Source organism: Mustelus asterias, chromosome 5 (assembly GCF_964213995.1).
Source record: "Mustelus asterias chromosome 5, sMusAst1.hap1.1, whole genome shotgun sequence".
Taxonomy (NCBI): Eukaryota; Metazoa; Chordata; class Chondrichthyes; order Carcharhiniformes; family Triakidae; genus Mustelus; species Mustelus asterias.
Genome location: NC_135805.1, coordinates 47,677,107 through 47,704,214, shown reverse-complemented (window position 1 = coordinate 47,704,214; position 27,108 = coordinate 47,677,107). Strand labels below are relative to the sequence as shown.

At 40.9% G+C, this 27,108-nt stretch overlaps 1 protein-coding gene across 1 annotated transcript in view; it reads left to right on the top strand.

Moving 5' to 3' along the window:
- The window catches only part of slc18b1 (solute carrier family 18 member B1), a 54,757-nt gene that overhangs the window by 20,300 nt on the left and 7,349 nt on the right, over positions 1-27,108 (top strand). The window contains exons 2-10 of the mRNA XM_078212499.1: positions 1,582-1,724; positions 2,860-2,955; positions 7,621-7,694; positions 13,487-13,634; positions 15,114-15,270; positions 16,848-16,984; positions 20,335-20,436; positions 21,906-21,997; positions 24,339-24,434. Of these exons, the coding sequence (XP_078068625.1) occupies positions 1,582-1,724; positions 2,860-2,955; positions 7,621-7,694; positions 13,487-13,634; positions 15,114-15,270; positions 16,848-16,984; positions 20,335-20,436; positions 21,906-21,997; positions 24,339-24,434 (1,045 nt within the window). The remainder of the gene's footprint in view (positions 1-1,581; positions 1,725-2,859; positions 2,956-7,620; positions 7,695-13,486; positions 13,635-15,113; positions 15,271-16,847; positions 16,985-20,334; positions 20,437-21,905; positions 21,998-24,338; positions 24,435-27,108) is intronic.

Here is a 27,108-nt window from a genome sequence, read left to right as displayed (position 1 = left end):
CTTCTAAATAGCTGTTTCCACCCTCCCTTTTTTAAAGCAGCTGGGTTATGTTTGCCACCCTCCAATATACCAGGACTGTGAAAGGCATTGAAGTCTCCCACCCAGAGTATATTCCTCTGTGCTCCTTCCAACTAGTGCTTAACTGTATTGTGGAAGTCAATCCAACTGGTTTGGTATATCCCCACTATTCATTTATGAGAGGTCACATGACGCCAACAGGTTTACTTCACCTGACAAAGGAGCAGCGCTCCAAAAGCTGGTGATTTCAAATAAACCTGTTGGACTATAACCTGGTGTCATGTGACCTCTTATCTTGTCCACCCCAGTCCAACACTGGTATCTGCACATCATAGTCACTATTCATTAAATTAGATGGATGATACAAAGTATTGTACTACCGACTTAATCGGATATCAAATCAAAATCTGTGAGAATTCACAGTATTCTCTGCAAGGGTCTCCATTCAAAATATGAATCTGTCTCTTAACATACATTTGTTGGTTCATTGAAAAATAGTTGAGTTCTAACTATATGTTACAGAGTGTCATTTTGATTATGGAGTGTTCTGATCAGCCTTTTCTCCTATGTAATTGTTTTACTGGTGTCTGCTGAGGATTTCGAGCCTATGTGGGCTTTGGCAAGCTTTTCAGTCTGCAAGGGGCTGACCTGTAGGCAAGAGCAGTTTTACTAGTGCTCCTGTTTTCATAGTTATTACTAATTTGATCAGTTATTGTTATTGTTAAACTTGGTTATTTGAAGTTCCTTCTTGAGGTCTCAAGTCACCACACTATTTTTTACCTGATTAATTTTTAGAGACATTACTTAAGTGAATGTAAATTTGCCTCAGATGAGGCAGTTGGGCAGGCGAATCTCAGACTCATGGGACAAGTATAATTAAAACAGCTGATGACAAATTTGAGGAAGTTGATTTTCAAACTGTGCAGTACTTTGCTATCTTTTTTATTCATTCATGGGACATAGTTCCATTTAATGGCTGGTCAGCATTTATTGCCCATCCCTAGTTGCCCAAGGACAATTGAGAGTCAGCAACATTGCTGTGGCTCTGGAGTCACATGTAGGCCAGACCAGATAAGGGCGGCAGATTTCCTTCCCTAAAGGACATTAGTGAACCAGATGGGTTTTTCTGATGACAATCAACAGTAGTCTCATGGTCATCAGTAGACTCTTAATTCCAGATTTTTAAAAATTGAATTCTAATTCCACCATTTGCTATGGCGGGATTCAAACCTCAATCATCAGAACATGAGCTGAATTTCTCGATTAATAGTCTAGCAATAATACCACTAGGCCATTGCCTTCTTGAGTGTGGTATTTAGTTATTGACAACAAGACCCAAAAGAGATATCCAAGCCCTGATGTTGCTGCGAATATGTACTTCAGAGGTTTGTATTATAAAGTAAGACTACTGAAAATATGGACTTTTCAACACTTGAAAAGAAGAAATAGAAAAGTAACTTTGAGAAGATTTCTAGTTTCACTATTTACTTTCCTGTAAGTGGACACTAATATTGTACCGATTCTGAAAATCGATGTTCACCTCTTGTTTTAAATTTATGACAGTTTCAGATGATCAAAATGAAAATCCAAGAAACAACTCGCAGAAGTGGACAAAGAGTCAAATTTTCACTCTCATATCTGCAGCATCGCTGAACTTTAGTTCTATGATTTGCTATTCAATTTTGGGACCTTTCTTTCCAACAGAGGTAATAAATATGTTTTGCATTTAGATAATACCACATTTTTAAAGACATCCTTGAAAGTTTGATTTGTGCATTTTGTATTTCCAGTTGGTTTAGTAGCTGCTGTTTAATTTAACTGTTTGGTTATTTTTACCTTTGAAGGATATTGCAGTTACAGAATATGTTTGATCAGCAAACAGTTGGTCAACACTTGATATACATAATTCTAGTGTATATAATTTTGTTTTGGGAGCATGTACTCCTTAGATTGTAATAAGTGGCTTACCTACTTCCATGCTGTTTGTCGATTGGAATGTAACAATAACCTACTGAGGCTATCTAATTGTCTTTTAGTATCGGCTAGTTGCATTTATATAGAGATGGTTTAATGTAGAAAAATGTTCCAAAACAATTCACTGATGCATAATAAAAAGAACATACTGAACCTACAGTGGAGATATTTGGAGGGGTTAACAAATGCTTGGTCAAAGAGACTGATTTTCAGAAGAGTCTTCAAGGAGAAGAGGGAGGTGGAGCAGTTTATGGAGAGAATTCCAGAATTTGGGGCCAAGGGTGTTGGATGAGTGGGGCTTGTGCAGAATAAGATACAGGTTTTTGATGGGCCAAAGTTTAAGAAGGATGAGATCCAGGAGAGTTTGGAGATAACCAGCATGAATTTGTGTTTTGGTAGCAGATAGGCTGAGGTAAGCATGAGATAGGCATCATTAGAGATGGAAGCAGGCAGTTTCAGTGGAGAGGACAGAGGGTTTGAAATTCAGGTTGGGAATGAATAGGATAGAGAGGGAATGAGAAATCTTCAAGCTGAGATGGTGGCTAAGGAGTCAGTAGGAAGGGCTTAGAGTTTAGCGTATGCATCAAAGGCGATTTCCCCAATGTATAGCAAGAGGAAATTTTGGCTTATTTGAGACTGCTTATCAGACAAGAAGTCAAACAGTACAAAGGCTTTGAAGTGCTTAAGAAAGATGAACTTGATCCTATTATCTGTGTCAAGAACCTATTCCCCATCAAATCTGCAGATCATATTGTCAAATGGCATTTTGTGGGTGAAAGAAAATGATCCAAGGATGACTACCAAATACTCTGTAAGCAGCTTATTAATAATCATGCATAATATATTTATTGTATATTCTCTTTGTAGGCAGAAAAGAAAGGAGCCACAGCTTCTATTGTTGGAATGATTTTTGGATGTTTTGCTTTATTCAATCTTCTATTTTCACTGATATTGGGAAAATATGTAAGTATAATATTTTAATATTTATATTCTCGCTGGATTTTAGCCAGTAGCTAAATGACAAAACATTTTTCAAGTTAGGAAATCAACGTCTATTTTATTAAAGCAGTTCATTACAATTTCTAGATCATCAATTGAGTGTTAAAATACTCTCAAGGTACGGAAAATGGTCCACACATTCTAGGATCTCTCCATTGTCTTCCTCGACAAGAGGAGGCGTTTTACTGTGGGAGCTGTTTGGAAGGAGCCTTAGTTTTCTGGATGGTTGGTGAGAGTTCCATTTTCTCACATGCTTCAGAGAAAGAGTCAGTAATAACCTGGAACTCAGTTTCTGAATGAGCCCATACACAAGTATTGTCTGCTTACTGATGCTCTGTGACTGAGTTTGGAATGGTCTCGATTTTGGATTGAAGGCAGTGAACAGTTTCTAGTCTGTTCTGTCGATTATTTCCATGCTTATGCATAATTTGCTGTAGGTGAGTTTACAATGTGGATAATGGAGAAGAGGGTAGGTGCAATGAGATCCTGTTTGATCCCAGTTTTCACTGAGACAGAGTTTGCGGTGTCCCATTAGTGAGGATCACAGCATGCATCCCATCATGGAATAGGCAGAGGATGGGGAAAAATTTCTGAGGGCAGTCAAATTTGGGGATTCTCCATAAGCCTTCAGCGTTGACCTAAAGTGAAAATCATTCGCGAGAGCAATAAAGGAAGTTGGTGCTGTGTCAGCTCAGCCTTCAACCAACTGATGAAAAGAGTATTCGAGGACCAGAATCTCAAACCTGAGACTAAAGTCATGCTCTCCACTGCAGCAGTGTTCCCCGCACTCTTCTATGCACGGAGACTTGGACAACCTAGACTGGCATCTCAAAGCACCATCAACAGTGCCTTGGCAAAATGTTACAAATTTAGTGAAAAGAAAGACAGACCAGCAGTAAAGTCATCTCCCAAGCCAACTTGCCCAGAATCAAGGTACTAATCACTCAAAACCAGCTCCACTGGATTGGACATGTCATTCGGATATTTAACACCAGATTCCCAAAGCAACTGTTCTACTTCGAACTCAATCATAGTAGGAGACTCCTACGAGGATGGTGGAAATGTTTTAGTGGTGTCCTCAAAGCATCTCTGAAGAGATCAAATATCCCTGCTGACTCATGAGAGATGCTGGCTTGTGACTGAGTAAAATGGCGAAGGCTCATTGGGAAGGCATCATTTACACTGAAAGACTTTGTCGGGACTGTGCATAGGCAGAGTTGAGATGTCGGCAAGAACGCACAAATCTCCAAGTAACTTATCCAACCCTTCAAGCATGAGGCAGAAATCTACATTATCAGCCATCTCAAAACCCATCGTATCAGAGAGGAAGCAAGTCATCCTCTATCCCAAGACACTGCCTAAGAAGAGAAGAAAGGTTTATACACTGCTTTGGGATACAGTTTGTTTTTTTTACTGAACCAAGTACACACCAGAATCTCCTAACGTTATTGTGCTAGGGAGTCAGACAGGGAATGGTTTCCAAGTCACTCTATGTTTCAGTCTGCTGAGAAAATTTGAGGTGTTAAGCTTTAAATTCAAAAGCAGAATATTGAAGATGATGATCTTTGGATTGTTACCTGTGCACATGCCAATTGGCAAAGGGAACAACAGTTTAGAAGGTTAAATGTGTGGTTGAAAGAATGATATCAAGAATGAAATAGGATGCATAGGTTTTGATTCATGCGTCACTGGTACTGGAAAAAGCGGAAGCTGGTCCACTAGGGTGGGCTCCACTTAAATCAGTCTGGGATCAGTATCCTAGCAAATTGAATAACTAAGGTTCTAGACAGGCCTTTGAACTAATGTGGGACTGGGTGGGAAGATTTAGGAAAGGGTAAATTCAAAAGTAGCTTAGGAAATGCCAAGGCTCTGCCCTGTCAATTCCACTTCAAATTTTATGTTTCAATAAGATCATATATCAAACCTTGTGAGGATATAGAATGATAGAAACCCTACAGTGCAGAAAGAGGCCATTTGGCCCATCAAGTCTGCACCGACCACAATCCCACCCAGGCCCTACCCCCTTATCCCTACATATTTACCCGTTAATCCCTTTAACCACCACATCTCAGGACACTAAGGGGCAATTTTAGCATGGCCAATCAACCTAATCTGCACATCTTTGGATTATCTAGAACTATAGACAATAGTTAACGAACAATGAGTTGCCCGTTTATAAGTGATATGAGGGCGAATTTTCTTTTCTGGGGTCATGAATCTTTGGGATTCTCTACTCCAAAGAGCCATGGAGGCTAGGCCATTGAATATATTCAAGGCTGGGATAGACTGATTTCTGAAGTATAGGGAGAGTCAACGGTTATAGGGAACAAACCAGAAAATGAAGCTGACCTTATCACAAAGCAGAGCAGGTTCTAGAGACTCATATTTCTTGTATTGTTATGTTTTTATTTCCTATGAAGAGAGTTTGAGTAGAGTAGGCCTATAAATGTCGGGAGTTGAGAAGAATGAGAGGTGATGTAACTGAAAAATATAAAGTTCGTAAGGGGTTTGAGGGGGTAGTCACTGAGAAAATATTCCCCCAACAGTCAGAACAAGGGGTACATCATTTCTGTGCAATCAGGAAAAAAGACTTGTGAAAGTTTGGATTTCTCTGCATAATCTCTACAGGATGTACAGGCATTTAGAGAGGCAAGGACTGATTAGGGACAGTCAGCATGGCCTTGTGAGTATAAAGTCATGTCTCACAAATTTGATTGATTTTTGAAGGGGTAACCGAGAAGGTAGATGAGGGCAGTGCAGTTGATGTTGTCTACATGGACTTTAGCAAGGCCTTTGACAAGGTATCGCATGGTAGGTTGTTGCATAAGGTTAAATCTCTCAGGATCCAGGGTGAGGTCGCCAAATGGATACAAAATTGGTTTGATGACAGAAGGCAGAGGGTGGTTATCGAGGGTTATTTTTCAAACTGGAGGCCTGTGACCAGCGGTGTGCCGCAGGGATCGATGTTGGGTCCACTGATATTTGTCATTTATGTTAATGATTTGGATGAAAATTTAGGAGGCATGGTTAGTAAGTTTGCAGATGACACCAAGATTGGTGGCATAGTGGACAGTGAAGAAGGTTATCTCGGATTGCAACGGGATCTTGATCAATTGGGACAGTGGGCTGATGAATGACAGATGGAGTTTAATTTAGATAAATGAGAGGTGATGCATTTGGTAGATTGAACCAGGGCAGGACTTACTCAGTTAATGGTAGGGCGCTGGGGAGAGTTATAACAAAGGGATCTAGGGGTACATGTTCATAGCTCCTTGAAAGTGGAGTCACAGGTGGACAGTGTGGTGAAGAAGACATTCAGCATGCTTGGTTTCATTGGTCAGAACATTAAATACAGGAGTTAGGATGTCTTGTTAAAGTTATACAAGACATCGGTAAGGCCACACTTGGAATACTGTGTACAGTTCTGGTCGTCCTATTACAGAAAGAATATTATTAAACTAGAAAGAGTGCAGAAACGATTTACTGGAATGCTACCAGGTCATGATAGTTTGAGCTAGGAGAGGCTGGATAGACTGGGACTTTTTTCTCTGGAGCTTAGGAGGTTTAGGGGTGATCTTATAGCGGTCTATAAAATAATGAGGGGCATAGATCAGCTAGAGAGTCAATGTCTTTTCCCAAAGGTAGGGGAGTCTAAAACTAGAGGGCATAGGTTTAAGGTGAGAGGGGAGAGATACAAAAGGGTCCAGAGGGGCAGTTTTTTGACAGAGAGAGTGGTGAGTGTCTGGAACAAGCTGCCAGAGGCAGGTACAATTTTGTCTTTTAAAAAGTGTTTAGACAGTTACGAGTAAGATGGCTATCGAGGGATATGGGCAAACATTAGGCAATTGGGACTAACTTAGTCGTTTAAAAAAAAGGTGGCATGGACAAATTGGGCCGAAGGGCCTGTTTCCATGCTGTAAACCTCTATGTCTCTCTGACTATAAATTCCTCTTCAGAATCAGTTAGCACAAAACATGTAGGCTTACGTGGGTGCTAGACTTCCAAATTTTTAACACCTCTGGACAGAGTTACAAAAAGACACCTGTCATTTGACTGCTATATAACAGCCTCCAGAGAAAGATACATCTTCAAACAGCAGAATTTCAGAGAAGGAAACTTATTTTCTGGCAGGTCTCAGACTCCAGTCTCCAAAGAGACACAGAGAGCTACTTCTCTCTAAAGATCCCAAGCAACAACTGTGCTTGTTTTGCTCTATGAGCCTAGCCCTGTCTAGTCACGTGATTTTTCCTGTCAATCAACCTAATTAAACTCTAGAGGGAAACCCTAAAATAATCAAACTGCATTAATGCAGATTAAAACAAACACTCCAGCAATTGGGATCAATTATGCTTCTACAGTATCAACATAAGGATTGCCGGTTATAGACAAAGCGACACCTAGTAAATAGAAGCGACTTCTTAAAATCTTGCACAAGATTAAAGCCACAGTATCATCACAGTGTGGACATTTTAAATGTTGGGTCTCTACTATGTTCTTGTCTTGTATTATAGCTCTGCACAATTGGTTTAAAGTTACTTATGATGTTGTTATTTGTGTGTGTATCCCATATAGCATGATGAGATGTTGTTTTCTGGACTATTTAAAATGTTTGTTGCTTCTGTTTTTCAGATTGTGCAAATTGGAGCCAAGTTCATGTTTCTGACAGGGCTGTCTGTTTCTGGCTGGTGTACAATCCTTTTTGGGTAAATTATCCATTAGAATTTATTTAGTTGTTTTAATTGCAGTCCTATGCCGTTGAATGTGCAAGTTGGGATTCAGATTGTGGTGGTTTTCCATCCGTGTGCAAGGGCAGCATGGACAAGTTGGGCCAAAGGACCTATTTTTATGCTGTAAACCTCTGTCTTTATGACTCTATGCCGGTGTTGGACTGGGGTATGCACGGTAAGAAGTCTCACAACACAAGTTAAAGTCCAACAGATTTATTTGGTATCACAAGCTTTCGGAGTGTTGCTCCTTCGGATGAAGGAACAGCGCTCCGAAAGCTCGTGATACCAAATAAACCTGTTGGACTTTAACCTGGTGAGGCTTCTTATGTACCTCAGTGAGTACTTCTTCCACCTCCGTCCACATAACAACACCAATGAGTGTATCCAATTTTTATGCACATTCAAGTCTACTTTTTACAAGCCCAAAGGGCTTTCCCAAAGCTGACCTTTCCCAAAGCTGTTCCTGGACATATCCAAAATGGTCTCTTACTTCTCCGTACAGTTCCAATAACTTTAGACCTTCTCCTGAAAAGTGTAAGGCCCATGAGTCGTAGTTTAGAAATCTGGGTATCGACAATCGCATGTGACTGAAAGACAGCTGCAACTTTCAAATGTGCAGCTGCCCCGGTGAACCACTGCTGTGCAAACTGCAACCCAATCTCTTCCACCCCAGCCCCCTTGGCGAAAATGGTGGGTGCTGGGTTTGGGGGTGGGACTTCAGGAATCAGGGCTCTGGTGCCATTTTGGCTAAGCTGGAGCTCCCCTCCGCCCCTGCAAAAATTCAGCGACATGCCTTTTCTTCACATGCAAAAAGGGAAATTGTTTTTCACTCAAAGGGTAATAGTGTGCAGCCAGACAAGAACTGACTGGTTTTCTAGGAAGGGTAGTGATTAAGAGAAGCAGTTATGAAACACTGGATTGAATTTCCCATTCTGTAACCTAAGTGTGGTGGCAGGCAGGAAATACGGTGAGATTCCCTCTGTGCAGTGGGTCGTATAAATATGCCCAATCTTCCACTTTTTAGCTCAGTTAATTATGCATTAGCAAGGAGCTAATGAATCTTATGGTGGGGCAGGCAGGGATTTACCTACCCTGCCATTACCTCATGGGCCTGCTGGTCCTGATGCTATGTTTAACTGGCACCTGGACAAATATTCACTTAGTTCAGGTTGCTGTGCAGGGAATCCATGGTGCGAAGGAGAAACACATTGTCAATGCCAATTTTCAGCAAAGCCTCGCTGTAGATTCTAGCTGTCCAGGATAAGTCAGGAAGTCCTCATTCCTCTGGATGGGAGAAGATGATCCTCCTTCCTGACCACGCTGGCCTGGAAGCTTGCTGAGGAGGTTAGTGCCCGTGGCAAACAAAGATTGCACTGCATTGCCATAAGGGGATGAATGATCTGCCACTTCTACTGACTCCCAACTTTCACCCTGCCACTTCTACTGACTCCCAACTTTCACCCTCATAAGGACGCCAGACAGTCGAGCGCCCACAGGGATGTTACATAGAACATCAGCACTGTCTGTCTGTCAGCCACTTTACACTCACTGCCTCATATAGGATCCTGCACAAACGATTCCTATTTCACTTACTGGGGAGGGCTGAGCAGACCCAACTGGCATGCATGCTTCTGAATTCTCTTTCATCCCTAGTGTTCACAGTTAATCCATTTGGCTTTCTTTAGAACAAGATCTGCCATAACAAAAGGGAGAGAGCCAAGACTGGGGTGGGTATCCCGGACTTGAGGAAACTCTCACTGTTAAAGGAAGAGGTTGCAGAGCTGGCTCGACCTCCCTCTTGGTGCCCCTCCTCCAGAAGGAGCTGAGGAAGGATCATTGGCATCGAAAGGGAGGAGGGGTGCCAGCCAAGCACCCAGGACAACCCATGGATGCCCTGCCGCTCAAACTCCCCTCTGCCAGTGACTCCATCAAGTCCAACAGGTCAAGCCAAGGAGGGTGCGCTTGCCCCAGAGCAGGAGAACCTTAGCAGGGTGGGGCCTTCAAGGTCTTGGGCCACCAGGAGGCGCCTGCTTAAATCATCCCTCTGACAAGAGCATAGCAATCAGCTGGTTTCCTTCAGGTCTGTTGCAGATGTTGGAGCTTCAGACAATTGCAGGGCCCTGAGTGTTTGTAACCAATCTAATCATTATCCTAATGAGGCACTTTTGAGGACAATGCAAACCAACCTTGCATCTTTGGGTGCACAATGTAGAGTTACAGGTCACTGAGTCCTGTGGGTTCAGTCACAAAATAATGGCTCTGCATTATTCATCCATGAGAACTGGCAATTGTAGAGATGGAGTTCTCCAGATGTTGCTCCCTCTTAAGACGTCCAAGCGAAAACATTGAAGCTTTTTTTGGGCTGCCTTACTATGCAGGCGTCATACTGGCATGAGTGTATCCATGTTAGAATTGACTTTGCAGCCACTTTAAAGCTGCCATACCCAGTGACTTGATGCCATGGTTGAAAGGACTGTACAGTATGAAGTTGCTTCAGGATATGCACTAATGGAACGCTAATCTACATGGCTACATGTTGCTAAAGCTACTGTGCCTTCCAAAGATGGCCCCTTTCATTCGGGCATATGGTGGCTTATGCTGCTTTCAAGATCACTGTGAGATTTCCAACCTTTCCTGAGATGTTCACATTGAGAAGGTGCAACTGTGGCATTCCCTGCATTGAAAACTGAAAAGAAATTAACTTGTGAAAAATTGTCATCACCTTATTCCTCCTGGAATCTTCTAGCTATGATGTTGTCATGGGGACATCTGCCATGTTACTCCACACAATGAAACCCTTGAGCTTCTCAATGTCTCCCTCTGGTAACACAGTTCTTGTCCAAATGCAGCAAGACAAAGAACACAGAAAATTATAGCACAGGAACAGGTCCTTTGGCCCTCCCAACTGCACCGACCATGCTGCCTGACTGAACTAAACCCCCTACCCTTCCGGGGACCATATCCCTCTATTCCCATCCTATTCATGTATTTGTCAAGATGTCCCTCAAAAGTCACTATCGTATCTGCTTCCACTACCTCCCTCGGCAGGAAGTTCCAGGCACCCACCACCCTCTGTGTAAAAGAAAAAAATTGCCTTGTACATCTCTTTTAAACCTTTCCCCTTGCACCTTAAACCTATGCCCCTGGACAACATCCAGGTTTGGGCTGTTAAGTGGTAAGTCACATTCACGCCACACAAGTGCTAGGCAATGACCATCTCCAACAAGACAGAATCTAACCATTAATTCGATTAGCCGTATAAATACTGTAGCTATCAAAGCAGGTCAAAAGACTAGGAATTCTGTGGTGAGTAACTCACCTGACCTGCACCCCCCCCCAAGACCTGTCCATCATCTTCAAGGCACAAGTCTGGAGTGTAATGGAATACTGTTAATTCACACTGGATGAGTGCATTTTCAACAACATCTTCAAGAAGCTCAACAGCATCAAGGACAAAGCAACCTCCTTAATTGTTACCCCTTCAACGTGGACAAATAGTAGCAGCCATGTATACCATCCACAAGATGCACTGCAAGAACTCACCAAGGTTCCTTAGGTAGCACCTTCCAAAACCGTGACCACTGTCATCTAGTAGGACAAGAGGAGCACCTGGGAATGCCACCACCTGGAAGTTTCTTTCCAAATCACTCACCATCTTGACTTGGAAATATATCGCCTTCCTTCACTGTCGCTGGGTCGAAATTGCAATTCCCTTCCTCACAGCACTGTGGGTGTACCTACATCTCAGAGACTGTAGCGGTTCAAGAAGACAGCTCCCACCACCTTCTGAATGGCAACTACGAATGGGCAATCAATATTGGCCTAGCCAGCGATGCCCAAATGCCAAAAACACACCCCTACTTTGCATGGCAAAGTTGTGCAGGGAGTAGCAAACAACAATGATGCAGGACAGTCTGTGTGGTGAATATTGGACAGGCCCAAAAATTGGAAACACATCTTTAGGAGTCCAATAGTTTGTAGTATTTAAGTGTTAATATTTAATGGCAATTTTATATTGTTCAAGTTTAATGGCAATTACATTATTAAACAGGTAATGGGTATCTGTACACCTATAAATGTGGATAGCTGAGACAGTGGGATTTGGAGTAGTGTTGACTGTGAAATAAGTCAATAAATTCTCTCTAGCAAAGAAATTAGCTGTGTCTTAGTTTTAACTTTACCAGCCATCATGATTCCGATTAACATTAAGAAACTTGTGGCAGAATATGCCACTTTGTTTGTATCTCTCCTCAGATACACTCTGTGGCTGACAAACTGGTGTCATTACCCATGTCTTCTGAGATACCCTTTGTCACTGAAGATCCAACCCTCTAAGTGCTGTGGTTTCTCAAAGATCTCTGGGACCCACGAGTTACTCAAGATGTAAGAGTCATGGGAGCTCTACCACGTAGAGACTGTCCTTAATGATAAAAACTGGGCAGCATGGACAAGGTAGGCTGAAGGGCCTGTTCCATGCTGTAAACCTCTATGACTCTATCTCCATATGTGAGCTGTGCCTTCTTGGTCATGCCAAATATCTTAGTGGAACTTGCCCCTCCCGAGGAGCATATGGGACTTCCTGGGGTTTGCTGACAGCATAATTAAAGAAGAGAGGATAGATTAATGTATTTGATGTAGACTCTTCATTGTTGAAATAAACTCATTTCAAACTTTGACAAAGATTAATTGTCAATTAACAACATCAACTTATATTTATACAATGACTTTAATGTAACTAAACATCCTAAGGCTCAGGAGCATTACAAAACAAAATTTGACACTGAGCAGCAGAAAGCAACATTAGGCAGATATAGCCAAAAACTTGATAAGAGAAGTAGGTTTTCAGAGGTGGCAAGGTTTACATAGAGACTGGGGCCTAGGTAGCTGAAGGTATATCCACCAATGGTGGGGCAATTAAAGTCATGATGTGGAGGTGCCGGCGTTGGACATGACATTTCCACTCCATCTGACGAAGGAGCAGCGCTCCGAAAGCTTATGGTATTTGCTACCAAATAAACCTATTGGACTTTAACCTGGTGTTGTGAGACTTCTTACGGGGCAATTAAACTCAGGGATGCTTAAGACCAGAAATAGACCACTGCAGACATCTTGGTGGGCTGTGGGACAAGAGGAGATTAGAGATAGGAAGGGGTAAAGCCATGGAGGCATTTGAAAATAAGAGTGAGAGTTTAAAAATTGAGAAGTTGCTTAACCAGGAACCAGTGGAAGTCAGTAAACAGAAAGCTAATGGATGCAAGTAAGGACACGGTTAGCAGAATTTTAGATTACCTCGGGTTTGTAGGTGTTGAATGTGGGAAGTTCACATACTGAAATGTCCAAGGCACTTCGCTTGAACATTCAAGGTGTGCTTTGGAAGAGTCAAGTCTGGAAGTAACAAAGGCATGGATGAGGGTTACAGCAGTAGATGTGTTGAGTCAAAGACAGAGTCAGGTGATACTGAAATGGAAATGGGCAGTCTTAGTGATGACATGAATATGTGGTTGGAAGGTTGAAAACTGTCTCCGCCTTGGACAGTTAGCAGGGGAGAAGGTTGGAGTCAGTAGCTGGGGAACATACTTTGTGGTGGGGACTGAAGAGGGTTTTGGTGTTCCCAATATTTAGTTAAAGAAAGTAACTGTTCACCTAGTAATGGATACCAGTCAAACAGTCTGATAGTTTAGCCTGGTATTGGTGAGGGAGAATTGAGATTAAACAAGACAGGAGAAAAAGCATTGTACTCCTTTTCTGAATTTTTTTTCCATTCTCAGCATACTGGATAAAGTTCCAGATGGACCCATATTTATCACTCTGTGTTTCATCGTAAGATCAGTGGATGCAATAGGGTTTTCTGCGAGCATTACTTCCTCGTTTTCAATCCTTGCAACAGCTTTTCCAAACAATGTCGCCACAATAATGGTAATAGCAAATTTAAGTCTTTCATTAATGTATAATCTGTTGATAGCATTAAAGCTTTAAAAGGAAATTTATATATGCATTTGTATATATAGATACTTTAGGAATGTCTTATCTAGATATCAATTTGTTCAATTTGTTCTACAAATTTTATCTTTTATTCCATTCACATTCTCCAACCCACCTGCAACTGCAAAAGTCACACCACGTGAAGCTGAATAGCCAAACTATTATAATATGTTATCCTGTGATTGCAGAGACTGGCTGCTGGTTTTCCACAAATCAAATTTCAAAAACATTCAGTAAAACAAATTGCTTAATGTCCAAAGTAAGGGTTTAAAGAGAATGTAAATATTGAAAACTTACATATATCGGCACAATATTATTGAATTATTCACTGAGGCATAGCTGAAGCACTTTGCTGATGTCTGCACTATTTTATCTCATGGTGATAAATATTCATTTTATTATGGTAGCTGTTTGTGTTCTACAGTTTAACACTTTTAATATTGAAATGGTTTTTCACAGTTCTACCTAAGAAGCATCAATAAAACATGTGCCCCTTATCACAAAATGAATCTGAATGTAATTGATAAAACATTTTGCAAACATACAAAAGAAATTACAACATGTGAACTGGCTCCTTCTGGACTTTATGAATCTCTCAAATCTCTGCCTTTTGCTTGTTAGTCACATGTTTACTCAGCTTTGGTTCAACTATCTGTCCAGTGCCACCTCTATATACTGTTCCCTAATCAGTAAGTCAATTTGTCTGTAATTCGTGTCTTAATCGGTTCAAAATACCACATGGTTCTCATGGTTCTCACTCTACCAGCACTCCTGTTTTTTCACTTTAAAAGCATAGTTTTACTGACATTTAGGGATTTAAATGATTAATATATAGGAAAGCAATGTAATAGGTTTAGAAATGACATGGGCAACACATTTTCTTCGAGCTCCAGGGCCTCAAAATTTGGCACCCCTGGTGGTGAGGGAACTGAGTTTGTGGTGGATTAAAATTGGTGACTTCCATCTTCCCAATATCATCAAAGGTCCTCGATTTATGCTCCTTAACTAATCTCAGCAAAGGCGTCAACAGGACATGTGGCTACAAGACTATAGTTCAGAAAAGTGACCTATTACTGATTAATTAATCAGTTTTTGTCCCTGATTTTTATCCAGCAATTTCTCCACCCTGTAGCAGAAGTGGGGGGATGTCAAAGAAGGACAAGATTTGGCTCCAATGTGGTAATCCTATCAGCACTTGCTTGTCAATGCTTAATGAATGAATAATGCCTATTTGTGTTACATATTGAAGGTCAGTGGAATACTACCTTGCAATTTGGGAGGGAAGAGGAGAAACTTGGAAGGGAAATCTTACTGAAGCTTACTATACTTTGTAATAAAATAGCGAATGTAACATTTTATTGTTTTATATTTCTAGCAAACAAAATCACTAACACAAACTACAATTTTTCTTAGGGACTTCTGGAAGTATTCAGTGGGCTTGGCCTAATATTGGGTCCGCCTATTGGAGGGTTTTTGTACCAATCTTTTGGATATGAAGTTCCTTTTATTGCACTAGGATGTATCATTCTTTTAATGGTACCTTTGAATATGTGTGTTTTACCAACTTATGGTAAGGCTCTGCATTTTTACTTTACTGTATAAATATAGTTAACTTCTGTTGGGATGGCTTGCATAGGCAAATATTTTAAACTTTAAACAATTGTGTTTAATTCCTTGCAAATTCTAAGACTGTAATGTGTTTTTTGTTTTGGTCTAAACAGCTCAGCTGGTTAAGACCGTAAATAGTTGAGTCAAATAGTGGCCAGTTAAACAAACCAGTACTGAGTGAGTTGATCTCAACCAAGTTATTATAGTTGGGTCAAGTCCCCTGGTTTAGGAAAAAAAATTAGACTGCATTTCTACCTTTTATTATTTTCCAGTGATGATACATTGATGTAAGGTGAGAACAGGATTAGATTTAACTGTGGTATCTTTCTGTAGTCAAAATGTCTGCTGAATCTCTGACTGAATGCTCAAATGCTGGGTGGCCAGTTAATCAAATACTGGAAGATGTCATGTGCCTGTGGAAACTTGCCCAGCTAATGGTTAACTCCTTCAGAAGAGGAAGGAGTGAATGTTGCTAGAAATAATGAACAGGAGAAGAATCAAAAGAATAATCAATAAATAAACCAAACAAGATAAAATATGAATCCACTTGGAATTGCTATAATGTGAAAGCATAATGCAAATGCATAATTGATAAGTGTTGACCAGGTTTAGTGGAAAGTAAAGCAAATTGAAGATCAAAAACTTAGCATCTAAGCAAATTAAGTTCAAGTGCATTCATGTTTATAATTGCCATTCAATGAATAAGAGTAGGTCAAGGGATAATTGATTAAACTTTTTTTGATAGCTGTTTTCACAGTGACAGCAATTTGAAAGGGAAATAAATGGTTATGCTCTGTATAAGTAGATGCTTGTAATAATAAGTAAAAAAAAGTTAAATTGTTCTACAATCACCAACACCGTAAAATACTTATACAGTTGTGGGTGGTATAATAAATTATGTGGAATATATTTTAATCAATAATAATTTTTTGTTGAAGCTTTTCATCTTGCACTTATCAGGACAATTCACTCACATTAGTGTTTTGTGAAACAACAAATTTGTACTTCTTTAGAAGAGAACACTAATTAGTTGGCAAGTGAACTCTGGTTGAGGCATTTCCATGGTGAATGCACCAGTTGATCATGACTGACAGGTGACTGCCAAGCATTATTTGAAATTTAAATCAAGCAGTTTGACTTTGATCAAAGCATTGCTGTGAGGAACAAACCAGCAATGGCTGTCATTTATTTTGTTTAGCTGAAATAGGCACAATGTGTGTTCATGTTCTTTTGTCTGCAACACCGTCCAATGCTGCAGTGCCAATATCTATGGTTCCCTTAAGTGGAACATTGGTGAATAGCATTGTCAATTGAGCACATAGACACAGCATTGCTACTGCTATGCAAATATTGAATGTTGTTACAAATGTGAAAGAATCCTTCACCGTGAACCTGGAAAACTTGTTCAAAACTACTTTGCCAGCTCATGTTGTGTAGAACCAGTCATGGGTAAGATGGGGCCTAAAGGAAAGGGATATCAAAAAATGTTCAAGATCTGTACTACCAAATGACTATGTAATTAATGTTTTTGATTTTCAGAAGGAGTAGCCAGCAAAGAATCATTCTGGAAGCTACTTACAATTCCCAAAATAGCTTTAGTGTGCATGCTTATATGTTCTATAAGTTCTTGCATAGGCTTTTTGGACCCCACCGTGTCACTGTTTGTGACTGAGAAGGTAAGAATTCCTGTCTGAATCTTTTTGTGTTTGTTTCCTTAAATTCAGGAAATCTCAGTGGTGAACTAATCCCTTCCTAATAGCACAGTGGACTTTGGTAATGAAAGAAGTGTCTCATCACCACTTTCTCCAGGGCAATTAGAGATGGGAAACAAATGCTGGTCTAGATAGCATGCCCCCCATCCCTGGAAATTTACCCTCCCCCAGCCCAGCCGATCACCAGCTGCAGAGTGCGTAGCTCCCCCCCCCCTCCCCCAGCGATCACCAGCTGCAGATTGCCCAGTGGACATTGCCAGGGTGCCAGACTGGCACTTCCAGTATCCCAGGCTGGCAGTGCCCAAGGGGCACTGCCCCCCAACCACCTGGTAGGCCTCAATGGCCCTCGGTCTACTGGCGAGGCCACCACATTGTGTCCCCGTTGATGGGGACCATACGCGATCCTTGCTAGTAAAAACATTCACTGGTGAGGCCATTAAGGCAGGTGAGCCTGGACAATAGCATCCTGGCTCACTAAAAATATTTAAACGAGCATTTAAATTGACTTAAATATTATAAGCAGCCCAACCCCCTTCCTGGGCGCGAGGCTGCTCACGCCAGAAATGGGGAGATGGTAAGGTTGTGAGAGAACAACAAAGAACAATACAGCACAGGAACAGGCCCTTCGGCCCTCCAAGCCCGCGCCGCTCCCCGGTCCAGGATTGAATCCTGAATCCAGGATCCCCGCCCAATTTTCCAGCCTATCTACATACCAATATCCTATCCACCGAGCTGTCCCTCACAGCTACGATGCTTTGTTCATCACAACCTATTAACTCACCCCCACCCCCCCATTCCAGACCATGTGATCTCCAGGGAGAGGCGAAAACCCAAAGTGAAAACCCCAGGGCCAATATGGGGGAAAAAAAATCTGGGAAATTCCTCTCCGACCCCCTGAGGCGATCGAAACGAGTCCAGGAGATCACACTGGCCCTGATCGGAAAATGCTTCCCAACCCTAGTCATTTCCACTTCCACGAACACCATATGAATTCCCTGCCCCCGAGACAGGTTCCCAACTATCCGCAGTCTCGCTCTGTACTGGCACCAGCAAGATGATCATAGAATGAAGCCTTGAAACGAGAAACAAGGAACAATTAGCCCGCGCCGCTCCCTGGTCCAAACTAGACCACTCTTTTGTATCCCTCCATTCCCACTCCCTTCATATAGCTGTCTAGATAAGTCTTAAACGTTCCCAGTGTGTCCGCCTCCACCACCTTGCCCGGCAACACATTCCAGGCCCCCACGACCCTCTGTGTAAAATATGTCCTTCTGATATCTGTGTTAAACCTCCCCCCCTTCACCTTGGACCTATGACCCCTCGTGAACGTCACCACCGACCCGGGGAAAAGCTTCCCACCGTTCACCCTATCTATGCCTTTCATAATTTTATACACCTCTATTAAGTCTCCCCTCATCCTCCGTCTTTCCAAGGAGAACAACCCCAGTTTCCCCAATCTCTCCTCATAACCAAGCCCCTCCATACCAGGCAACATCCTGGTAAACCTCCTCCGTACTCTCTCCAAAGCCTCCACGTCCTTCTGGTAGTGTGGCGACCAGAACTGGACGCAGTATTCCAAATGCGGCCGAACCAACGTTCTATACATCTGCAACATCAGACCCCAACTCTTATACTCTATGCCCCGTCCTATAAAGGCAAGCATGCCATATGCCTTCTTCACCACCTTCTCCACCTGTGACGTCACCTTCAAAGATCTGTGGACTTGCACACCCAGGACCCTCTGCGTCTCTACACCCTTTATGGTTCTTCCATTTATCGTGTAGCTCCTCCCTACATTATTCCCACCAAAATGCATCACTTCGCATTTATCAGGATTGAACTCCATCTGCCATTTCCTTGCCCAAATTTCCAGCCTATCTATATCCTTCTGTAGCCTCTGACAATGTTCCTCACTATCTGCAAGTCCTGCCAGTTTTGTGTCGTCTGCAAACTTACTGATCACCCCAGTTACTCCTTCTTCCAGATCATTTATATAAATCACAAACAGCAGAGGTCCCAATACAGAGCCCTGCGGAACACCACTAGTCACAGGCCTCCAGCGAGAAGCCAGGCACGAAAAACCTGGTGATCTCACCTCTTGCCCCACCCATTGACCAATGTGACGAGCCGGTAAGGTCGCACCCAAACTCTGGATCACAAGATAGTCCCTAATAAATCCAATGAGGAATTCCGGAGAAACATATTTACCCATAGGAAAGGAATAGAAGGAAAAATTGATGAGGTTAAATTAAGTAGGATGGAGCATAAACATAGACCATTTGGGCTGAATAGCCTTTTTTCTCTGCTCGAAATTCTATGTAATGGTAGAATAGGCTCAAGGCACGGAATTACTTTGAATAATTGGTGCAAGTGTTATCAAAATGTAATGGATGAACTGTCCCATTATGTTGGACAAATCTGTTTTTATCTTGTTTAACAGTATCCTTCAGTGGTTTTGTGTATATTATGAGATTCCCCCATAGCCTTGTAGTTGGTCTGAATATAATAAGCATTGTGGCATTCAACATGCAATGTAGTATTCTGTTAAAGCGTACGAATTGTTAGGTTCAAGAATTCACTGACACTTCATGGTAAATCGTAAGAGTTCCTTCAGTTGTCTGTCTATCTGTCTTACAGTCAAGATGTTACCAATCTCTCTCCTTTCGTCTCCTTCTATTGTTTTCTCTTACAGAATCATTATTACACATTACTTCAGAGAATGCTCATTTATATTCATTGGTTAATTAAAAACACCATTTTAGGTGGTCAACACTGATTAGTCTGGACCTCTGATCATGCATTGTATACAAGTTAGCGTGGTCCTTGCCAAGGTTAGCTGAGAGCTGGGAATGTGCACAACACATCTCAGCATTTTGTAACCTTGTAATATGACATGTCCCAGTACAAGTGTAAGTTGAAACCTCAGCGGGATTTATCCAGTGAGAAAATGTTAATAAAAATGTTATATAAAAGAAAGTAAAATAAAACCGTGAGGGAAGCCACTGTGTATATATTATATAATTTCTATACCTCCTCTAAGTCAATTAGAGCTAATCATTTTCCAGTGATTCTCACCTAAAATAGTCATCAAACTACCTTCTCTTAAATGTACATCCAGAAATCAAGCAGAAATTATTTTCTCCTGCGGGTAGATTTTTAAAAAATACTTAAGAGTGATACAAAGTTTAATGTGGTAATGTGAACCACATATTGAAATATAAATTGTTCAATATTTTGATCACTGGATTATATCCAACTGAATGTTACTTCAGTTTAAATTAGTTGAATATATATCTCTTTTGTTTATTCTCCAGTTCAATTTACAGCCTGGATATGTAGGACTAGTATTCCTAGGATTCGCTATGTCATATGCTCTATCCTCCCCACTATTTGGATATTTAAGTGATAAAATACCAGTAAGTATGCAGTCCAGCTTGGATGTCTTTTATGTTGTTAAACTTTTATTTCCCAAATGCAGTTTCTTTATCCATCGTGATAAACTTCATCCTCTGTTCTATTAATTTTTGTTAGTCAGCATTTAAATAAGTTTGATTTTAAAAATTTGCTTTAAAGATACTGTAATCAAATCTTGAATGTAAGTAGTCCAAAATTTGCAGTCTTATTTCAAAATCTGTTTATAATATTATTTCTATGAATCAAATGGACTAGTAACTTTTGGATCTATGTTAGCAATGGTAGCACCCTTTCCACTGAGCCTAAAGATTGTGGGTTCAAATCCCACTCCAGGATTTGAGTGCAAAAATCAAGGCTGGCACTCCAATATAATACTGAGGGAGTTACTGCACTGTCAGGAAAACAAAGGAGGGATTCTCTGGGCCCACAAGCTCCCAGCGGGAATTGCGTTGGTCCAGAGAATCGGGCATCGGGCAAAAATTGTTTTCCGCCTCGGCGCCAAACTGTCACGATGCTCCCAGCCCACCTATCGACAGTCCGGCCAGTAATTAATCAAATTATCTCTTCTAAATGTGATTGGCAGGCTTGAAACCTGATTCAATTTTCTCCCAGTATTCACCTGCCTCCCCAGTGGGATCTGAATTGAGCGGGCTTTGGTACAGGTCCTGACAATCGTTGGTCTGGTTTGTTGCAACCCAATGGGGTCGAGGAGTTGGATTCAGTGCCCATGTGCCTCTCTGGTTTCTATGAAGGCTCAGAGTCTTTGAAATACCTTCCAACCCTTTGAAAATGTTTGTTCCCATTCAATTTCTGTCCAGTCCTTTTAACTCTTGTTTGATTGACAGCTTAATGGTTTTGACTCGGCATGCAGTCAGCTGTGTTTATTTACCTTTCTCTTTATGCTTGAATGCATCTTGAGGACTCTTTCTCCCCCCAAATGTTCCTAACTGCAATGTTTCCACGAAAGAGGAACTGAAAAGTACTTGGCTCTTTTGATGGGCTACGGAGAGAATGCAGTGATTAGAAATCATAAAACTGCCGTAAAGGTTATGTCTTGGTAATAAGGTATACTGGGTTTTCAAACTGTGTACCAATTCATAACTGCTGCTGAGCAAATTCTCTTGTTCTTGATAATGACCCCCCTCTCTCCCCCCTCTCTCTCTCTTCCCCCCCCCCCCCCCCCCCCCAAAAGCAAGTTCGGTGCATTGATCAGGTGATGGGCAATCGAGCAGCACTACACTGAAGTTGTTTTTTATCCCATGTTTTTCAGCATCCTTTCGGTATGTGATTCTATAGCATTCAGTACTGTCATCAAATGATTTAGTCTATTGATATCGAAAATTTCACATATATGTATGGCTTTGTTCAAATCCTACTGAACATATGCTTGAATTTATAAAACGGAGAGAGAGAACTTGTTCTCATTGTCCCGTTCTAATTTTATTGTGTTTCTCACTCCTCCAAATTCCAGAGAATCAGGAAGTGGCTAATGTTGATTGGAAGTTGGCTTATTGCTTTCAGCTTTCTTTTCTTGGGACCAGCACCCTTTTTTCATATCAAGTGGTAGGTATTTTTTTAAATAGTTTTCATAAGTTTCTTATTTATAGCAACAAAAGGTTGTGATTTGGAATGTATTGTCTGAAAGGGTAATGGAAGCTGATCTGTTAGTAGCTTTTTAAAGGAAATTGAAGGGAAGAAAATTTCTGGATTATGGGCAAAGTAAAGGGGAATGGGACTAATTGGATAAGTCTTTCATAGGCCTGACATTGGTATAGTAGGTTGAATGGCCTACTTTTACACTGGAAGATTCGATGGTTACTATAGTAATGTCTTTCAAAGTGGGTAAAATTACATATTCTGCAGTCTGCTTTACACATTTGGCTGTACATTTCAATTAATCATAGAATCATGCAGAAGAGGCCCATCGAGTCCACACCAACACATTAAAAACACCTGAACTCCCACCTAATCCCATCTGCCAGCACTTGGCCCATAGCCCTGAATGTTATGATGTTCCATGTGCTCATCCAGATACTTTTTAAAGGATATGAGACATCCCGCCTCTACCACCCTCTCAGGCAGCATATTCCAGACCGTCACCACCCTCTGGGTAAAAAAAGTTTTTCCTCACATCCCCCCCCACTCCACTAAATCTCTTGCCCCTCACCTTGAATGTATGTCCCCGTGTGACTGACCCTTCAACTAAGAGGAATAGCTGCTCCTTATCCACTCTGTCCTTGTCTCACATAATCTTGTACACCGCGATCAGGTTGACCCTCCGTCTTCTCTGCTCCAACGAAAACAACCCAAGCCTATCCAACCTCTCTTCATTACTTAAATGTTCCATCCCAGGCAGCATCCTGGCAAATCTCCTCTGCAGCCCCCACACCCCTCACCTGAGGTATCATGATCCCCAGGTTAAATTACCATCAGTCAGTCAGATCTCCCTGTCAAAGGGAGAACAGTTTATGGTCATCTGGGACTATGGTGACTTTCCCTTATTTTACTGCCATTTTCCACTAACAGGATGCCACTATTAGTCTAAAAAGATGTCCTGTCTCGCACACAATTAAGCAAGGTTGTGTATGAGTTGTAGTGCTGGTGTGATGCCCAATACATTGTGTACAGCACAATTGGTTGACTGAATCAAACAGTATATTCCTTTAGTTGTTTATTATAGGCAGAGTACTGACCATACTCAACCAGCCTGCGCTTCCAAAACTCAAGGCAAACTATCTACTGTTGCACATAATTCCATGATTGGATAGCACTTACTGAACAATCCTGAGTACACTAATAAGCAATTTAGAAAATCTGTTGAGCTCACAACATGGCTCATTTATACTACCCTAGAAGCAAATATACAGGGACCTATTATTTGCAAACAAAACAAACATGTTCAATCCTTGCACCTTCATTGAATTACCTAAAATTGCCTGTTGTTTTTTCCATGGCAACGCCATGGTCAATCTAAGTTGACTTGCTAACCAATCAGCGTTCTTTTCTCCTGTAGTATAAATTGTTGTAATTGTTGAAATTTGGCAATGAGTGCAAGACGAAAAGCTTTGGCAATGTGTGTCTCTTTCCAGCACTACTCTAATTCCCTTGCAAAAAAAGCCAATAAAGGCCTACGCACCCCAGACATACATCTCTTCCACCAGGAAGAAGATACGAAAGTCTGAGATCGCGTACCAATCAACTGCCATGAGACTTTTGAATGGACCTACTATATATTAAGTTGATCTTTCTCTACACCCTAGCTATGATTGTAACACTATATTCTGCACCCTCTCCTTTCCTTCTCCCCTATGTACTCTATGAATGGTATGTTTTGTCTGTATAACGCACAATAGACTACTTTCACTGTATCCCAATACATGTGACAATAATAAATCAAATCAACATACCATTTAACTTTCAAATCACCTTCTGTTCTTGCTTGTTAATTTTCTGTGACTCTGAAGAACAACACCTAAATCCCTCTGAATATCACACTTGCTATTTTTTCACTTTTTAAAAATTCCACTTTTCTACTTTTCCTATCATCATGGATCATTTCACATTGGTTCACATTAAGCTCCATCTACCATATTCTTGCCCACTCACTTAACCTATTTATTTCTCTTTGTTTTCCCACCTATCTTCGGTAAATTATTTTGTATCAAAATAATTTCAATAGCTTTCCAATCTCTGATATAGGTATTTCATCCACAAACCACCAGCAGGTCACCTGCAATGTTGAAAAAGAATGTTTGCTCTGGGCCACTCTCATCATAGGTTATTGGTTTATGGGGAGAGGGGAAAGCATATGTCAAAACATATTCCAGGTATTAGAAGAGTGATACTAACCCAATTGAAAAGAGAAACATTCTGAAGAATTGATCTTATTTTGTTTCCTTTGCAGCCAACTGTGGATGTTTGTTCTGATGCTGGTGATCAGCGGGTTTTCACTCAGCTTGAGTGGCATTCCAGTTTTTCCAGAAATCATCGCCAGCGCTTAGTAAGATTTTTAAATTATTATATTGTAATGTTATAACTTTGCTTCCAGCAAATAGTTGGGTATATTTAACTGTAACTTGTGTAAGCACAAAGCAGGGATATCTACGTTTTGCATTTTTTTGTGAATTAAGGAAAATATACCTGCTGCATTTGACAAGAACTATATTTTGTCTCCCCGTCTCTGCAGTTTGGTCTTCATTTAAATCCTTCAGACAGACAGCAGCTCTCAAATCTCCAAGTCAAGAGATTTTAGAATTGTTTGAAGACCAACATCATGATTTACTAATAGCACAAGCAGTAATTACACTAATATTTGCATTGAATATTACAAGTCCTTAAGTAGAAAATTATGATACATAGCGAAAGTTTAATGTAAACATCTACACTTCTGGCTTTAAGAGCTGTCGAAATCTCGACTTCCGAGTGTGACTTTAACACAAACATACACTAACACAAGATGCTTAACTGACAGATTGTCTTTATTTTACTTGCTAGCAAGAGGGTTGGTTCTCGGCACAATGGGTCGAGACACCACTCCAATAGACAAAGAAAATCATCCTGGTTTATACAATTCTGCAGCTCACAGTCAGTTGGACACAATCCAATCAAGTGTTACAAATGTCATACTTTATGTATTGATCCAATAGAAAAAATACTGAACCACCCTGGTCTATGAGATCACGATACCTTGTGGGATACTCCAATATATCATCCCTAAGCCTGTCCTCTACTCTTAGCCAGACATCATGTCTTTATTTTTGATAGTGGCCTGACAAAGCATCTTCACTAAAACAGTCTCACATGGTATCCGTTAATTGATAAGAGCCATTAGTATTTTATGGCCTTTTGAGTGAAGTTAACTAAATCTCTAAGGGATGTGGTCAACTCCTCTTGCCTTCAGGATATTTCCCAATTATAGCCCTGATAAGTTTTGTTTATTGCCAACATAATGAAACACATGTATATATTGCTTATCAATTCAATATCAGAGCTTTTTATCACTACCCACAGTTTCAAGGGATATCATTATGTTACCTTTAATTCTTGTCAGTTCCCATTAAGTCCCCTACCATAACTCTTTCATTAGCTAAGACATTAATATCTTTCTGACTCTGTTTTGATTAGAAACTGTGAAGGCAGCTTCATTAAAACTCTCTCTTGTATCAGTTGTTTCTAATAAGGTGTCTGGTGAGGCAATTAAGTCTCCTTTATGGCCTTGTGATTCCAACAGTTGGGTGCTCTAAAGGAATGCATCTAACATATGTTTGGTATGTTTGTGTGCATCAAAGTTTCTTTGTTTAATTTTTAAAAATGTCCAGAAGATCTATTTATATGTATGGACTAATTAGAGGTATTACATGTACCTTTAAAACTACAAAGTATTTAAAACACCTCATTATAATTACTAACAAACTTGCTCTCCATTGATTTAAAGTGAATGCTACATCTAAGTTGATTAAACAAAAACCCTAGCAGAGTCTGCCAATCTTATAATAGCCCTTTTCTTTTCTATCTTTCTACATAGCACACGTTTCTTCAGCCTAATGTTCTGCCTATTTGAATGGCATCACTTTGCAAATTCAGAACTCCGAGTGTAATTTTTAATTGAAGAAAAAGAAAACGGCCTTATTGGCCGTCAAGTGGTTTCAACTTTGCATAGATGTGAGGTGTCATTTGGGTGTCATTTGACTGTTGCCAAAACAAAGTGCATGACATTATTTTTCTGCAGAATTTCCCTCTCTTCGCTGTCAGGTCAGGCCTAATTGCCAACTGAAGGCACTGCCACCAATGGTGGAAGAAAATCATGGATGCGCAAAAGGCCAGAATTGGAGGAGTACATGATTCTCAGACAGTGTTAGGGCTGGAGGAGGTTACCGAGGTAGGGAGTGATGAGGCCATGGAAAATGAGCGTGAGAATTTTAAAATGGAGGCGTTGCCAGCTTGGCATCTGTGAGCACAAAGGTGATGTAATAATTGGACTTGGTGCAAGTTAGGATATGGGCAGCAGAGTTTTGGAGGAACTTGCGTTTACAAAGTGTGGAAGACTGACCAGGAGAACATGAAAAGCAGCTTACCTTGTATGTAAGCTTAACTTTGGCTAATGCATCTTCTCTTATGTCTGAGAAAGCCTTTGCTGTTCTGTCTCAGCATCTTTACAGACTATATCACCACAGCTACTGAGTCAATGGCTCCCCTTCATTCAACCTGTCAGGTCAAAATGGGGCAATGGTTTCAAAAACACAAATGGTAAGGAGTGTAACTTATTATGAACAAATTTCTTCTTGCAGTACTGTATTTTTCTTAATAGTCGTATTGAGGAAAATCAACCTTCCGTCCAAGTTGCTGCACAGAAAAACACAGTTTTTCCATATAATTCTTTATTAAGGTAGAGTTGCAATAGTGTGTGCAATTCGGAGTTCCATGCTGTAAGTTTAATGTTGAGGCAATGGAAAGGATTTCTTGAAAAAGAAGGGGCAAGATAAAGGTCTTTAAAATTATGCAAGGTTTTGTTAGAGTGGATACAGAGAGAATAGAAATATAGATAGGAGGAGTAGGCCATTCGGCCCTTCAAGCCTGCTCTGCCATTCCATATGATCATGGGTGATCTTCTATCTCAATACTTCTTTGCTCTCGGCAGACTCTTTGACACATTTAGAGCCTAGACATTTTCTCTA